At 41.4% G+C, this 17,133-nt stretch overlaps 1 protein-coding gene across 1 annotated transcript in view; it reads left to right on the top strand.

Moving 5' to 3' along the window:
* Window positions 1-17,133, top strand: part of sema5ba (sema domain, seven thrombospondin repeats (type 1 and type 1-like), transmembrane domain (TM) and short cytoplasmic domain, (semaphorin) 5Ba) — a 216,325-nt gene that overhangs the window by 180,668 nt on the left and 18,524 nt on the right. The window contains exons 13-18 of the mRNA XM_088010933.1: window positions 6,486-6,603; window positions 7,698-7,882; window positions 8,839-8,982; window positions 9,579-9,726; window positions 10,926-11,151; window positions 15,072-15,284. Of these exons, the coding sequence (XP_087867059.1) occupies window positions 6,486-6,603; window positions 7,698-7,882; window positions 8,839-8,982; window positions 9,579-9,726; window positions 10,926-11,151; window positions 15,072-15,284 (1,034 nt within the window). The remainder of the gene's footprint in view (window positions 1-6,485; window positions 6,604-7,697; window positions 7,883-8,838; window positions 8,983-9,578; window positions 9,727-10,925; window positions 11,152-15,071; window positions 15,285-17,133) is intronic.

The raw sequence follows: 17,133 nt of genomic DNA, 5'->3' as shown, positions 1-17,133 counted from the left end.
AGAAGAACATAAAAAATCTCCTGGAGCGAACCTTTAAAACCTTTAACCTGATATGTTACTATAAAAATGCTCTGTTTAGGTCAAAAACCAAGAAATTTAGAGGAAGTGATGAAAGCGTATTTGTTCTTTGTAGCTGTAAAGGAGTTCTGACAAGTGAAATATTTCAGTGTTTTCAGCCAGTATCGCCTTTTCTTCACTTCCACTTTGGTTTGAAACAGATTGGGCACAAATAGTGTTGGGCACAGAACTGCATATTTGCTTTCTGGTGGAAAAAAAAAATCAAAATTTGAAACCATCGGGAAGATACTAATGACTAGATTGAACAACTGGAAATCAGTCAATCAACCAATCTGGTTTATTTTTGTAGCACATTTCAGCAACACGGCAGTTCAAAGTGCTTCACACATAAAACAGCATCAGGAATATCCCATAACAGTTCTGAAAGTCAATAAAAAATGGAACATATAAATAAAAAGACATATCCAACTGATAACAGAGTGAAGTGGAATAAATTGAGTCTTTGGTTCAAAACATCAAGTTTGTCCACAAGATGGAAACAAAAGTCCTGCTGCTTTCACCCTGAAGGGCTTTAACTCACGTTTCTCTTGAAGAGGGAGAGAGAGTGGGTTTAGCGACTGGATTGACCCAGCAGCAGTGTGCTAAGGAGGCCAAGTCACGTTTGACTTTCAGCGTCTGCACAAAATGTTTTATGTGTTTGTCTTTTTCGGCGACTGCTGAACACGTTGTGCGCAGGAACGCCGTTTTTCCTCTACGCGTAAGCGCGATTCCTGCAGGACGCCCCGGCGGACCCCCCCCCCCCCCCCCCCGCCCGCCTCTGTGTGAATGCAGCTTACGGGCCGCTCTCCCGGCAAACCTAATTTACGGTCGGCTGCGGCTGCCAGCGGGTTACCGGAGCCCACCGCTGCTAAGCCTGTATGACCAATCACAGGAACATTTCGCCGGCTGGGAGACTGGGGGACGAGAGAGAGAGAGAGAGAGAAATTGTGTTCACACAGTGGATGTATTTATTACTGGTCCAGAATGCTGTTACTTTTATTACTGGCTTTGTTCTGGCTGAGGCTCAGTGTAATCATTTTTGGTCTCTCCTCCAGTTTCACTCTCTCTGTGGTGCTCTCTCAATCTTCTCCTCCTGCCGCTGCATCTCAATCTCCAGCTCGCCGCTCTTTAAGCTTCCTTTTGTCTGCAAAGGCGTTTTTAACCTTTATGATGCCGGAGGTGTTTTATACATATCTATAATTCAAGATGATCAATAGTCTGACTCTGAATGTGTTATGTGTCAGAAACACATTGCAAGGTGCATTTTTTTTCTTTTCTGGTGATATTTCATCTGTTGTCTATAAAAAAGAAACAAGACCGATCAAATATTAGAGTCTAGATCTATATAAGAATATCCAGACGGCCTGTTTTCCAATGTAACAAGCAATAATTTGTCATTTTGCATACATTAAAATAAAATGGCAAACCATTACTGCCTTTATGTACTGATGAGGGGGGAAAATAATGCTTGCCAAAACTACTAAATTAAAAATGAATTAAGTAGGACGAGAAAGTGGAGGATTACGATAATTTATACTACAAATTACAAACGTGTGAACTGGTCAGTGTGTCCTCTGGCAGTGTTCCTCAGGTAGTAAAACACGTATACAGCACTTTCTTTTTTTTTTTTCCAAAACCTGACGGACAGCGGGAATGTAATCTACATGTCCACCTGTAAGCCACATTGCCTTATTTGGTCGTTCCCTCCCTGCTGGTTTCCTGTGATTCTCATTCCCCAGGGGTTCCTCTCTGACAGCCGTCTCACTTTTGTTTCCCCGATTCTGTTTCCCGGCCCCGTCGTTCTGCAGGCCGTCTCTAACTGGGCTTAATTGGATGCATCAGCTTTGAGCGCTAGCAGGAGTTCAGTGTGTTTCCAGTTAATCATGAGCAGACTTCCCAAACGGCCAGCTCAGTGGGGAGAAAACGGCTCCAGGGACCAACTCTCAGCCCTGCAGGGAGGGCTGGGGGAGTCTGAGTGCTGGTCTCTTGAGAATGCCAGCAGGAGATTTTCCCTCCAAACCACTGGGTTCTTGCAGAGAGGAAGAGAGTTCGACTCTGAGCATACAGTGCTCCAACATCACCAGTCCTGCACCTAATAATCAATGACTACGATCCATAATTTATCAGCTCATATTCGCAGTCATCCCGTGACGTCCTGCCGTTAAAGGTGAAGCGTTGTTGTACGTCTCGTCGGTGAAGGCGCTGCAGTAAAAGTAGACACTTCTTTTTACAGCGCTCACAAACGATTTGAAAAGCCAATTAAACACACAGAGCGAAAACGGCAGATTAATCTTCTGATGCCGGACTCCAGACACTTTGTTAAACGGCCCGGTGAGTTTTAGCGGCTCGCCTCAGAATTTACCCGGCCACATGGCCTGGCCCGCCCGTTTTGATATAGCGTCCCATCGGGTGTCCGCTGCGCTGAAATAAACAGCAGCTCAACATCGTCTGACTTGTCAGAGATTCCCAGGTGGCCATGAATCTGCGGTTCAAATATATCCCCTACAACATTTATTTAAAGGCTATTCGGGGAGCCGACAGCTACAGGCATTCACACACTCGTTCTTACGTGTCTTGCCGTCCACCATATTTGCTGTAGCTGTCTCAGAAATGAGCTTTTTTCTGCGGTAAAGATCAGTCACTGTTTTTGGCTGGCTGAGAGAGGACAGGAAGATCTGGCTGAAGAGAAAAGGTCAGAAGGAGAGACAAAGGGGCACGACTGTGTAACGTCTATTATCGCTACGTTATTGAACCTTTAAATGCTGAAAGTGGGCTCTGGGGGAAGAAGTGATTGGAGAAAGTCAAAACCTGTAAAGTTTTATTTTGTCCCATAGTCTCTATGTATAAACGGAATATAAGTAATTACGATTTCTCTTAAATTTCATCTTGTTTTTTGATGGACACTCTAAACTGTGCAGCCATTCGGAAACAGACTGGAGTGATTTGCAAACTTTTCTACAAAACTTTACATTCTTTGGGGGGAATTTATGAACAAAGTAGTACCTATGTTTTGTTTTTTTGTTTTTTTTAGAATTTTACAAATAGAAATTTGAAAATTGTGATAATTTGAATTATATCCCCCCTGAGTCAATATATCGTAGAATAATCTATTTCTACCAATAATCTATTTCTACTATGAGCCTAGCTTAATACGTCTTTATGGTTAGTGATGTATAAAAAGCTCAATTTCAACCAACCAAACTATCCTTAGCCTGGTGATGGGGCAAGTAAATAAAGCCTGGTGGCCCGCCAGGCTTATAATACTCATGGGGAAACCCTGTTATGTAGTTTTATGGAATTTGCTAATCAGAAGCAGCACATTACACTGCACTGTTTGAAGAACAGGCTAAACCTGTTGCATTAACAGTGTAACAATCAATCTACTGGTTCTAGTTTCCTTCTCTGTTGTTACACAGAAGGTATTGAGGAATTGTTTCTGCCTTAAATGTTGTAAAAAAACCGTGAAAAGTTATGTTGTATCTCAAAATAACTTTTTTCCACAAAAGACATTTTGGTTTGGCCATTTTGTCGACATTCTGCCTAAAGCTATCACCATCCAAAACATTTACTGCCATGTCTGATGCGTCATGCATAACGCATTTGTCTGAAAAGTGAGATTTACTATCGATATCCGTTCACAATTGCGCTGCAATAAGTGCAATCTCTTTTAAACTCATTTGTGTGTTTCTACTTGCATTTTTATTTTAATTAATGCCACTTTCTTGTGAATTCCGATGTAAATGTATCTTCCCCTAACACCAGAAGCCCCTCAGTCTGCCTCCAGGCCCACTGAAAGCCACTAAGCTTCATATTCCTGCCACCATCCTTCTTTAATAATTGCCCCATCCTTGAATTATGCACTTATTAATTTTTACGCTCAGCTGAACCCTGTAATGGCGTGTGCTGTAGTCGAGTGTGTTGGTAATCAGAAAGCCAAATGAGAAATCCTCGGCCGTGATGACGAAGCAGAACCACACATCAAAGTCAATGCGAACGCAATATGGCCGACCTTGAGCCAAAACGGCGACGAGCTCCTCCCGACGCCGCGGGAAAATAACGATTATGTTCACTGAACTGTGAATGCGCGGCCGACCTCATTATGATTATTGTTCCATTTGTTGCCGAGATGTGACTGGGCGTTGATGTAATGGAGTCACTTCATGAAAGGAAAATGACACGCATGCAAGGTGACAGTCAATTGGCCAAGATGGAAGCTGTCTTCATTCCGGCTTCGCTGTGCAACGCCGCGCCCTGAACGTGTGCGCTCCCTCGTTCCTGTCAAATGTGCTGACTAAGCCGTTATGTCTTTATTAGATGTAAACTGACCTCAGGTTCACCAGGACTCTCCAGTCCTGCTGGCACAAAAACCTCTAACAACAACAGCAGCAGCAGCAGCACTCGGAGCTTTCCTCCGTCTCCAGGCTAAACATTTCAGGCCTCTCTCCAAATAAACCGCCAGAGCCTGCGCCAGGAAAGAAGAAACAGACCTTTTTTTCTTTTTTTTTCCAGAGGTATTGAGGGCGATGGAGAGGGAGAAGCCGCAGTTCTGTAATTAGTGAGTTTAGAGAGGGAAGGAGGGTAAATAGAGAGCGGGATGCAGCGAGCGAAGGGAAGCTTTTGAGAGGAAGAGGAGTTATTCAGTTGATTCCTTTTATTCGATGTTCCTCAGGCATCCTGATCAGCTCTGGCGGCTTAGCCTCGTCATTAACAGCTTTGGATTTAATTAGCAGTCATTAAGCCTCTGTTTTACTGGAGGAGCTCACAAATATTTAATCACTGTTTGGGTAATGTACCATGCGTAGCGTTGCTGATATGAATGCAAAGGGGAGAAACATTTTATTCGCTTAGCACTCTTTTATTGGTGCGCCGCGTCCGTAACGGATGCGGCCTAAACATTTAGACTTACACCAGGATGTCACGTTCACCAACTTTCTTCTTCTTTCCTAAGAAATTTCACACTGAACAAATGAATAAAGTACACAATGGAGCTGCTTCACAAAACAGGGGCAGAGATAACAAAGCAATCAAACCAAATCAATGCAAACGCCCCCAGGCCAGCGACGACGCATAGTTAATTTTTACAGGTAACATAACGTGGATCTGAGAATTTCATCTTCACTAACTTGTTTTCCAGTTAGTTGCAAGTTTGAAAACCAGTGGGACTTGCTAACTGTTGTCATGATTCGGTGTGTTGATTGGAACCCAAAGGCAGACAAACCGAGGTGAGGAGCCGATGGTGACTTTTTAATGAAAGAAAAATTAAAACAAGAAGTTGAAATGCAAGCAGGGAGCGAGGGGCAGGAATAAACGGAAACCGGGTGTCTGAAGTTAACAAAAGGATCCAGCAAAGAGCGATTGAAGGAGAGGGGGTTGAATAGTGGGACGTTGATTGCTGGAACAATGGACTGGTACTAATTAGGAAACAAGGTGCAGCTGTGAGGAGAGAGCAGAATGCAAGCTGAGGGAGAGAAAGGAAGAGATGGCACAGAGGGAGGGGGAATAAAAATAACTAAACACAAGGAATGAAAATAAACTGAAATAACTGTGAACAGATTGATGTAAAGTAAACACAGATCACAAATGATCAGAAACTATGAACTCAGGAAAAGACAAAAACAAAACCAGATCCAGTCAGTAAAAAATCAAATCGATATCAAATCGATACTCTGAGTTCTTTTGCATCTAAACTCCAAAGGATCTTGTCATAATCACATGTGCAGATTGCTGTGAGCCACTGATTTAACGTCAAACAAGAAGACAGAAAAGCTTTTTCTAAAGTCCAGATCTCTTACTACCTGTAAACAGCTGACATGTGAAACGTTTGGGTTGGAACTGATGAGACATTTTTCAACTTTTCAAGTTGTTTTTTATTGTTATGTTGAAGGTCATGACTTACTACTGTGAGGTTCACAGTTTGTGAGCCTTGTGAAAATTATTGACATGTGGATGTAGTTGTCAGAAGAACCATAAGAATTTGAACTTTTTTTTTTGTACCATAAAGAGTTTATATTTAAATACTGCGGCTGAAATACAGTTAAACAAACCAACTGAATGAGTCGGTGAATTCATTTGACCTTACCAGAGTATTTACTGTGTGAAATTGTGTGATTTATTCAATAAATCCTGGAGATATTAAAGTCAAGACAAACACATCCCGTTTAATTGTTGCCTCGTTATTTATTTATGAAGCTAGTTGTGTTAAACACACAGTATTTAACTGAACTGTTGGGACAGACGGAGACAAATAACTTTGGTTTAAAAAAAAGAAGTAAAAAACTCTTGAGTATTAAACATACTCTCCATTAAAAGTTTTTTTTTTTTTTTTACTGGTCTGACACATTATTCCACTTTTAAACAGGGAAAACAGGTGCAGATAGTTTGTCTTCCCTCTTTATTAATCTTTATCGTTTCTTCACTCGTCTTCCTAGGCTCTGCTTGGAGGCCAGGGACCCGTACTGCGGCTGGGACTTCAGGCAGCGCAAATGCACGACGCTGGAGGAAAGCTCCAACATGAGCCAGTGGAAACAGAACATCACCGTTTGTCCGGTAAGAGCGACCTCGCTCGCTCGCTCACTGCGTTTACTGCACGCATCCATCGGGCTTTCTGTCGCTCGGCCCAAACTCAGCAGGTTGTTTATCTCTGCACATGTCAGCGTTTACATCACTGCGTCTGTCTTCTGGTGAAATGTCAATAAACAGTAGCGACCCGGAGCCTCTGGACGTCAGGAAGCCGCCATGTGTTGAACACATGAAGTATGTGTTGGATTATGAGGCTTTCCTGAGTTTTTTCAGACCTTCTCCTCTTGTCATCCTTCTATGTGGGAGCTCAGGTTATTCTGCCCAAGGATCTGTGTTTATGACCTGGACTCACATTGTTTCTCTTTGCTATTATTTAGTGTCTGTTTATTGGCAACTATGTGATTTCATATCAAAGAGATAAACAAAAAACGAAATTCTCCATGATTAGAGGCATAAATGCACTGCAGAAAACACCAAATCTTACCAAGTAATTTTAGTCTTGTTTGTAGTGCAATTACCTTATTACACTTGAAATAAGTGAAAACTAACATGCAAGTATCTCTTCAGCAAGGAGCTCGTTTTAAATAAATAATTCCTTAATATTGGTGAAAAAGGGGTTTTTTTCCGCTGGCAGATAAATTTACTCATTACAAGACAATTTACCCATTTATAAGTGAAATAATCTGCTAATGGGAAAAATACTTTTTCACCATGATTAAGGAGTTTTTACTCAAAACAAACGTCTATATCTTGCGCACAATTTACTTTTATGTTAGTTTTGTCTTAATTCAAGTTTACTAAGATATTTGCATTAGAAATTAGACAAAAATACTTGGTAAGATTGTATGTTTTTGCAGTGTGTGCATTGATAAAACTAAGATATTCTCTACGATTGGAAAGTCTGAATGTTCCAGAAAGAGAAAAAAAGGATTTTGAGATTCTTTAGGGCAGCTTTAGAAGATAAAGATTAATCTGTTTTTAAAAATGAAACAATATCAAATAAGTAAGTTTTCCATCAGTAGCTCGAGTCCAGTCAATTGTAAAACCTGTGTTGCTTTTCCATTCCTCGAACATTCACTTCACAGTGGACTCTCACAGTGAAAATGATGTTTGTCCTCCAGCTGCGGAACCAGACCATCGACGGCGGCTTCGGGTCCTGGACGCCGTGGCACCCCTGCAGCAACGAAGACGCCCTGGACGGCGTGAGCTCCTGTTTGTGTCGCTCCAGATCCTGCGACAGCCCCGCCCCTCGGTGCGGCGGCAAAACCTGCGCAGGGCCAACCATTGAAGTCTCAAACTGCTCCAGGTCAGAAGAAAAAATTTAGTTGTTTCAGTCGTAATATAATTTGTGCTGAGTCATAAACTAAACTAGGACATCCTCAAAGTTATATACACTTAAAATGGCTCAAAGTCACACATATGCATTTCCTTATGCATGCTAGCAGCTAGCAGGCTGCTAGCATGTGCTAACTAAGGTAAAAGAAAGGTACCTAAACTAAACAAATGTTCTCTAGCGTGTGTCAAAGTCACTGACACAAGATATACATCTTACCATTTTTACTTTATTACACAGAGGTTCAGTAAAATGTGTTGTGTAATTCAAAATGGCCGCCTGTGAAGATTTGATGAGCCCTCTTCTTGTCTCAAATCCAAACAAACTGGACTCTGCACTTGATTAAAACCACAAAACTATGATTACAGATTGTTTCACTGGCATCACACCATAACTGTAGCATTGATTTTGATCACAGGAGATTCTGGTTTGTTATTTAGGTGACACCAAGTTTCCCCCTGAGAAATTCCTCACTTCCTTTGTCTTCAGCAGAATGGGCCAATCACAGAACAGAGACAAAGAGTTAAAGCTCTTTCATCCCACTAGTAGCTATGGCAGATTTAATCCTTGGTATGGAAATTAAATTGTGCTTTTGTAGAGAGTGGCAATTAAATCATGAGGAGAGCTTCCCAGGAACAAAGCACTTAAGCAAATTGAGTGAATGTTTCCTAGTCAGAATGAGCTCGTTTGTGTGTGTGCGTGTGTGTGTGTGTGTGTGTGTGTGTGTGTGTGTTTCTGCTCACAGAAGTTCAGAATTAGAGCAGTGAGTTAGAATGCAGAGCTGAAAAGGTATTTTTGTATCCTCTAATTCAGCATCGTATTAACACCTCGTGAGAAAACAATGTTAAGTCATTCGTGGAAAAATTAGTTTTCTGGATAAAAGCCGCCCCGGAGGTTGCTAACGTCTGCCCGTGCGTCTGTTGCCATAGAAACGGAGGCTGGACACCGTGGTCGTCGTGGGGACAGTGCAGCACGACCTGCGGCACAGGCTTCGAGCTGCGCCAGCGCTCGTGTAACAACCCGTCACCCCGGCACGGCGGACGTGTGTGTGTGGGGCCCACCAGGGATGAACGGTAAAATAATCACTTCTAAATACACTTTTGCATTAATTCCCTTAGAAAACTACATTTAAAGTTTAATATCCAAACATAAGCATAAACAAAAAAGTTTGATACATGTTGTTTAATTCATAGAAGGAGCTTTAACCCTATTAAGATATTATATTTCTTTATGCAATTGGTACTTAGTAATAACAAATTATGCTTTGTGGATCGTAAAATCCACTAAACATGGTCAGATTTTGCGACTGGACTTTATCATATTTAGGGAAGTTTCCACATTGTGTCTAAATTACGTAGTTATGCATCATATGAGTTTAAGTTTAATTTTAACCTTAATTAGAAAAGACTCCATCTTTTCTTAAAACAATTCATATCAGAGATTTTTCTGATGCCATTTTTACATTCATTGACTCATCCAAAAAAATGTTTTTATGCAAACTTCTTGAATGTGCAGTTATAGGTTTGAAGGTAATTTAACGCCTAACCAACTGTTGATCTAACTTAGCCGTCAAGTTCGATCGAAACTTGATGAAATTTTCCGGTGACGCTTTGCGACTTTCAGCCACATTCAGCAAACTGAACACGTCCCACCACCGTCTTCTCAACAGGTTCTGCAACGAGGGCGTGTCGTGTCCTCAGCCCATTTTCTGGACGCCGTGGGCCTCGTGGACCAAGTGCAGCACAGAGTGCGGCGGAGGCGTCCATTCCAGGGTCAGGTCCTGTGAGAACGGCAACAGCTGTCCAGGATGTGCACTGGTGGGGAAAACACACACTCACAAAAACACACTCCGACCCAGAAAATCACAAGTGGTGGGTGTAAAAAAAACACAAAAAAACAATTAAAATGATGCAAAAGGGTTAAACATGAGTTTGGTATTATTTTTTTAACTAGCAAGGGAATAAAAAAAACATTATCAGGATATTAAAAAGAAAACAAAACAGATGACAGTGGAAGATTTTAATAACATGCAACGTAACGTAACTCTTACACAAGAAAGAGTCACAACTACAAAGTTTATATCAATAAATGCAGCACATATTATGCTTCTTGTTTTGACAGAGAAGAATCTGGTGAATAACCCAATTCTGATGTCCCGAACAACTGAATAATGCTAGTTTATGTTAAAGTAACTTTATTAGTGACAGTAGTGTATAGAAAGAAAGAAAGAAAGAGAGAGAGGAAGAAACATCCATGCCCACATTTGAAGCAAAACCTGCTTAAAGTTCTCATTTTTAAAATATTTTTTAATCTTCCTCACTGGAAAACATAATTTATGACATATTATTTAGGAAATCTTTTTAGAAGGAAATTCTGACTGAAATCAGAAAATCAAATCAAAATAAAAAATAAGATCAAATTAACTTCATCTCACACTCTACAGCTCCAAGTGAATATGGTGAATGCAAATTATTTGACACTTCTTCAATAAAAGACTCTACTTTTGAAACTACTTTAGGTTGTTTTAACATTAGAATAAAATCCTTTTGTGTGCTAAAAAGCTTCGGCTAACGAAGCTTCTTCTAAACGTAAATAAGACTTTTGGCACAACGTCCTCTGAACAGATGTATGTAAATTAGAGGTAACAGCCACAACAGATAGCATCTGGAGAAAAACCAACGCATAGTTTTAATACACACGCCTCAGACCACAAACTTAGTGGTGATGGTGAGGATTTGAGCGAAACGCACCTTTGCCGTCTGAATGTTGAATCAGCAACAGAATAAGTAAAACATATTAATCTAAGCCAACAGAAAATGTGTCTCTAGATTTTCTGATGATGTAACAGAAACATAAAGTCACACCAAATTTATACTTTTTATGTAACCAGGATGCAGAATTTCTTTACATCCCAATTTAATCTAATTTAGGAAATGCTAGTGTAAAACAAATAACCACTTTTCTGCTTTTCATGTATGAGTAAAACTTGTCTGTGAATGTCCACTGTGTCCTGTAGGAGTACAAGGCCTGCAACCTGGAGGCATGTCCAGAGGTGAAGAGGAACACGCCTTGGACGCCCTGGATGCCGGTCAACGTGACCCAGGGCGGGGCCCGTCAGGAGCAGAGGATGCGCTACATGTGCCGGGCCCACCTGGCCGACCCCCACGAGCTGCAGATCGGACGGAGGAAGGTGGAGACGCGGTTCTGTCCAAATGACGGGACGGTGGTCTGCGATACGGACAGTAAGTGGCGGACGCAAGTACAGCTCTGAGTTTACAGCAGCCAATAAGGAGGCAACTCTGCCACCTCGAGATGTCTGATTGCTCGACTCATTTTTCTTTCCGTAGGTCTAACGGCTCGCTTATAGATCACAGTGATAGCGTAGCGATAGATTCTGAGGTATTGCAAAAGATAAGGACTATTACTGCACCCACTCAATGTCCAGAGAACATGAAGAGATGAGCAGCAGCCCATATTTGTATTCACAGAGTCACACTGGAGTTTTAAATTTCGCTGTGTTTCATATTTGCAGCGGTTTTCTGTCATGTAAACCAGACGCAGATTTCGAGGAGCCGGGCTGAATACATTTGTCCTAATATTGGGTTTTATTTTGATGCAGCTGTGATCGATGGTGCGCTGCCTGGCTTTCTACAGCCCATTGACATTTCCATAATTCTTTTCCCCAAGCAGCAGATAACATCAGTGTCATGAATTAATATCTTTTTCACCAAAGGAATTTTGATGCCTACGGGTTTGGGCTGTTTTACCTGCTGCGGCGCGTTTCGTGGCTAGTCTTCAGGTTTGAGCTGCCAATCCATGCCAGTTATAAAACAGCAGTCTCTCTCTCTCTCTGTGTCTCTCTCTCTCTCTCTCTCTGTGTGTCTCTCTCTCTCTCTCTGTCTCTCTCTCTCTTTCTCTCTCTGTGGCTTATTGTTAGACAATGTAGACCCTATAATGCTAATATTTCTAAAATGCTTCCAGCATTGCCAAACCCACCATGTTCAGCCACATTGCTAAAGCTCAAAGGGATAAAACAGAGAACATTTGATGTACTTCATTCAGCCTTCCTGTTATCTGCTGAACCTGAACTCCTTTTAAACAGCTTCTTACATCTTTATGCTTCCTGACCTCTCTGATAATGGAAGTATCTGTCCTCTTCAGTAAAAATCCAGTCCTACACCAAAGAGTGTTGTTAAGACATGAGCTGGTAGCGCTTATGTTGTGTGTTGATTGTTTTGGAAAAAGACTTTTGGATTTAAACCAGATGGTTAAAGACGCTTGTTAAGCTAACATTTGGCTTATTCTGGTCTCTGGTCTACTTATCAGTGGATCTCCAATTTTTAGGAATTAAAAAGAAACGCACACAAGAGACGTATTCATAAAGCTATTTGTGTGCAAACCAGAAATGTCTCATTTTGAAACTACTCACAAAGAAATATTATCCCTTAAATAGCACTTCCCTAGCAAATAGCATCTCTCTCCACTGACACACATCCCACATTTAAATCTCCATGATTTTTAGGGGAAGTTCTGCCTTTATTTATGTGTAAATTACAGCCGTAGAAAATTAGTTTGCATTCTAAAAAACCATAATCATTTGCATCTGCATGTATCCAGGGCATCTGTGTTACTTTCCGATGCAAAAATAAAGCAAATGCCACATGAAAAACGTTGCAAAAATACCAAAAAACCCCAACAAAAGTTAGCAGATTGCACCGCTTTGTGAATTCCCCTTCGAAACGCGGTCAGCGTAGCACCAGGGTCTGATTTCAAATTGTCCGTCTGTTTGCTGCAGCTGTTTTCATTCGTTAAGATTCCAAAACAAGCCCTAAAAAATGACATCATTATGGTCGGCAGTGAAGATTAATTTCATAGTTAACGAGAAGTAGAATTTGAGTTAGTCATAAAACTGAGTGGCCTGGATCAGCTGTCATTTAGGGAGCAGAAGTCTTAAGAGCACCAAGCTAAAGGCGGCAGGAGCTTGATAAATAACTCCGCCGCAGAAAAACGCTGCAATCGTGGAAGAGCAGAGTGTTTTGTTTACATCTTTGAGTAATTAGCAATAGGACAGATGACTTTGCAGAAGCATGCTGTAGCATCCGCTGCTGCCGTGTTGTTTTTCTCCTGAGTATCACAATAATAATCTGCCAAATGTATTTGTTGCAAAATGAAAAAGATCCAGTTTTATAAGAAAAATTATCAAATAAATCAAATTAAGCGTCAATAATGGAAAAATGGTTGATAATTCAAATGAATAAAAACAGTCTTTATTTGAAATAAAGATTTTTTTCCCCAGTTTAATCAAAGTGGACATAATAAGGCCAGTTTTTGGTTATTCAACTTCGCTTTTAGTTAAAATTATTTTCCAACAATTTACTGATTTTAAGGACTTGATGTACTTTTTCTTACAAAACCACATTTAAATATCATGCAGTCAATGAATAGTAGTTGTGCAATCCTTTGTAGGCTTATTACTACGTTTTGAAAGGATTCCAGCTGAACTGGATCCCACTCACCTGTCCTGCCACTCAATTTTTTTATTTTATTTAACCTTTATTTTACCAAGATAAAATCCCACTGAGATAAAAAAAAAAAACTCCTTTTCAATTGACGGGGAGCTGCGTACACAGTGCAGATTCTGTTCAAAATTGGTTTTCTTTTTACCACTGTAAGTTTTGATGGCTTACAGTCGGTCTATCACAGGGGCCTTTTGGCTGATTATTGCTTTCCTTGCCTGACTTTTCAGTTTAGGTCGACGACCATGTCTTGGTATTTTCCAGACTATAAGTCACTCTGGAGAATAAGTCGAATTAGTCAAATAATGTGATGTGAATTGGAGATAAAGAAACAATGATTCCCTGGTCTATAAGTATCATTTATTTAGAAGTTGTCATACATGAGGGAGATCTTGTCCATGTTAATGATATGATCCTGTGACACCTTTTGTTCAACCAACCTATGGAAACTTTTGACTGTATTGGACGTCTGCCGGCAGTTTCTGACACACCAGCGTCCATGTTCTAAAATCGGGGAGTCAGGAATAACCCGCTCCTCCGGTGAAGCGCGCAGCGGGGCAGAGCGGAGACGCATGCAGTAAATATATGGTGACAGAGAGGATGTTGCGTAGCATGAACAGCTAACACCAAGAAGACCCTTGCTGCAAATTCAATTACATTTATCTCCTTGGCAACTACCAGGTCGTGGAGATGTAGCTGAACTGTTTAGGATCATCAACAGCTGTTCCAGGTGTTTCAAAAAGTAGCGCCGGCAGACAGACACAGCTATCTAAACGCGCTACAGTAGGAATGTCTGACGAGGTAGCAGAACGTCAGAACGTCAGAACGTGGGCAGCGTGTTCACTTGTTCCTCGGGCTTTGCCCAAACAATTAACTTACCTTGCTGCTGCAGTTTGTAATGTTTGTGTCATGTATGTCTCTATGAATTATGGAAAAAAAAAAGAAGACGTATATAAGTCGCTCCTGACTGCAAGTCACAGAACCAGCCAAAGTATGAAAGAAACTGTGACTCTTGCCTTGAGGGACAAAAGTCAGAGTTTGAATCCTGGCCTGGAGTCTTTCCGCGTGGAAAGTCCAAAATCATGCCAGAAAGGTTAATTGGTTCTTCTAAATTTTCCCTTAGGTAAGAGAGTGAGTGTGTGTGTGCATGGCACACATGGCAAGAAGCAAGCATGTAAAGATTTCTCGCAGCAGATCCATGACACCCCCCCCCCACCCCGTCAGACCCGTTAGCTCCGCTACATGCTGTTAGTGACGGGATCACAGTCCGGTACTAAACACACCCACTGACACACAGGGAGTCGCACACAGCGGCAGACTGATGTTTGCCACTGGTGGCCTTTTCACACAGCCCTCTCCTACATCGATTACCTGTCTCCCCCTGTCAGCCTCCCGCGGGTCGGCTGCATCGACTTTAACAAACTGATGAAACACCAACAGCAGGGAACTGTGGGATGTAAAAGATACAGACCCTGAGGAGAGAGACGGTGAAAAATGCCTCTTGGTCGATTTGCATGCTTCATATCGCTGTTCGTCGGTTTAAACCCTGGATATACCAGCTGTGGTTATGATTCTTCACCTTGAATCAAACTTGGGTACTTTAATTTAATTTAATTTTTTTATTTTTTTAATCTCTCCATCTGCAGGCCTGGTGGAGGAGTTGCTAAAAATGCCAGTGGTGAGAACGGCGGGGACGAGCTGGTCGTCGTGGGAGACCTGGTCCAGCTGCTCTCAGAGTTGTGCCAAAGGTTACCGCACCCGTCGGCGGACCTGTTCCGGGCCCGAGGGGAAGAGCGCCCCCGTGGCGTGCCGTGGTTCCCCTGTGGAATACCAGGACTGTAATGTGCAGGCATGTCCCGGTGAGTGAGTCCAACTCGGCTACCTTCACTGTGACGGAGAAAGAATCTCAAAGCAAACAGGGTGCTCAGATCAGAATTTATGTTTAGATAGATATGCATTTAGTTTTATTACTGTACTTGAGGATCAGCTAGAATATCCTTCAGTTCATTATTCACATTGCATCATCTCTTGTCACATCATCTCTGAATTGTCTTCTTTGTAATCCTACTTGTTACTCTTTGTTTAAGACATAGATGAGCCTGCAGTGTCTGTGAGATATTTCAGGCATTTCAGGATGACTATCTATTTTGGGAAAGAACATCTCCCCTTGGTACGGACATAAGAGCTATAAAACACATTGAGTGCACATAGAAACCCCCCCAAAGCCCAATAAGGTCCTGTTATAAAAAAAAATACTGTTATTGCACTTTGTGAATTATAGACTGAACTGCACTTGTTTCCTGTGAAATGTGCTGAAGGGTCGACTCCTAAAAGAGTTCAACAACACCTGTCGTTTTAGAGGGGCTTGTAAAAGTATTCATGACTCTTAATGTTTTTCACATTATGCCACAGTACGACCAAAACCTCAGAGATTTCACTTGTATTTTTACAGTACATATCAACTAAGATTTAGTGTCTGATTGTGAAATGAGGGAAATGATGCATGGTTTTCAGATTTTTCCACAAACAACTCTTTGATGCATGTCTTTACCAGCTGTGCAGATCAAAACACCCAACATATGCAGGGTGGATGCTGCCTACAAACAATGATTTTTAAGTGTCTCAATTGAATTTAGCTCATGGACTTTGACTAGACCATTCTAACACATGATTATGATTTAATCTGAACCTTTCAAATGAAACTCTGGCCCAGTCTGAGATCCTTTGAAACTTCTAGTAAAATAGTCCGGCACATTTAGCATATTGGACAAGGAGTTCAAACGGGCGGAACAAAGTATTTACATTTGTAATTTTTTTTTTTTTAATGGGGGAAACATGTTTCCAAATTTTCAAGATCCAAACTGCCTATTTGAACAATTTGAATGGAGACATTTGTCAGTACGTAGAAAGTTGTTCTTGTAACATGGCAACACAGGGAAAAGGTCAAAGGGTATTAATTCCTGTCCAAGGCACTTTATGGCAAGTTTTTATATTCCGAACATGGAACATTAACTTCAAACAAACAGATTAACACCCGTACACATGATACTTTCCAAATGTAAAACATTAAGTTTACTTGCTAGCTTACCTCAACCACAGCTCTTTCTAAAACTGTATTTACTGTAGGGGAAAAAGCAAGAAGTAAGCTGATGTAAAGTCTTTTATGCTGATGTCTCCAGCACATTATGGGTTCCTAAAGAAACGGGAAGCAAAAAAAAAAGAAAAAAGAGACCGTTATAGAGACAGAGTGCTGGGGGTCAATGATAGTTATAGAATACTGCTGAGTGGGCAATTAACGTCATTAGCTAATGGTTACCAGCAGCTGCAGCCAAGCAGGAAGAGTTCCCGAACAAATTAAGTTATCTGTTTCAAACTCCTCATCAAACCATCATAATCAGCTGACCCGGAAAAGGCGCTGGACCGGCTCTGTTTATTAAACACACACACACTCCTTAAAACAGACAAACGCATAAAACGAGCAGCCACAGCGAAGGGCCTCCTCTGAAGAGATGGACCTTTATCTTCTTGCCTGATATCTTCTGAATTATTGATTTGTGTTTGGCTGCTTGAATCTGCGTTTGAATGTTAATTGTTGGCGTTCAAATGAAGTCCTTACTTAGAGAGACGTAACCTCGGGTGGCCCGGATCGCAGCGAGGAGACGTTTTACCAGTTCTGTCACGTTTCCGCGTGGCCCCCCGGAGGACGTG

This window comes from Poecilia mexicana, unplaced genomic scaffold (genome assembly GCF_051168715.1).
Source record: "Poecilia mexicana isolate PSO_F unplaced genomic scaffold, ASM5116871v1 scaffold_2, whole genome shotgun sequence".
Classification (NCBI taxonomy): domain Eukaryota; kingdom Metazoa; phylum Chordata; class Actinopteri; order Cyprinodontiformes; family Poeciliidae; genus Poecilia; species Poecilia mexicana.
Note: the sequence above shows the minus strand (reverse complement) of the source record. Positions and strands in the feature narration are given on the sequence as shown.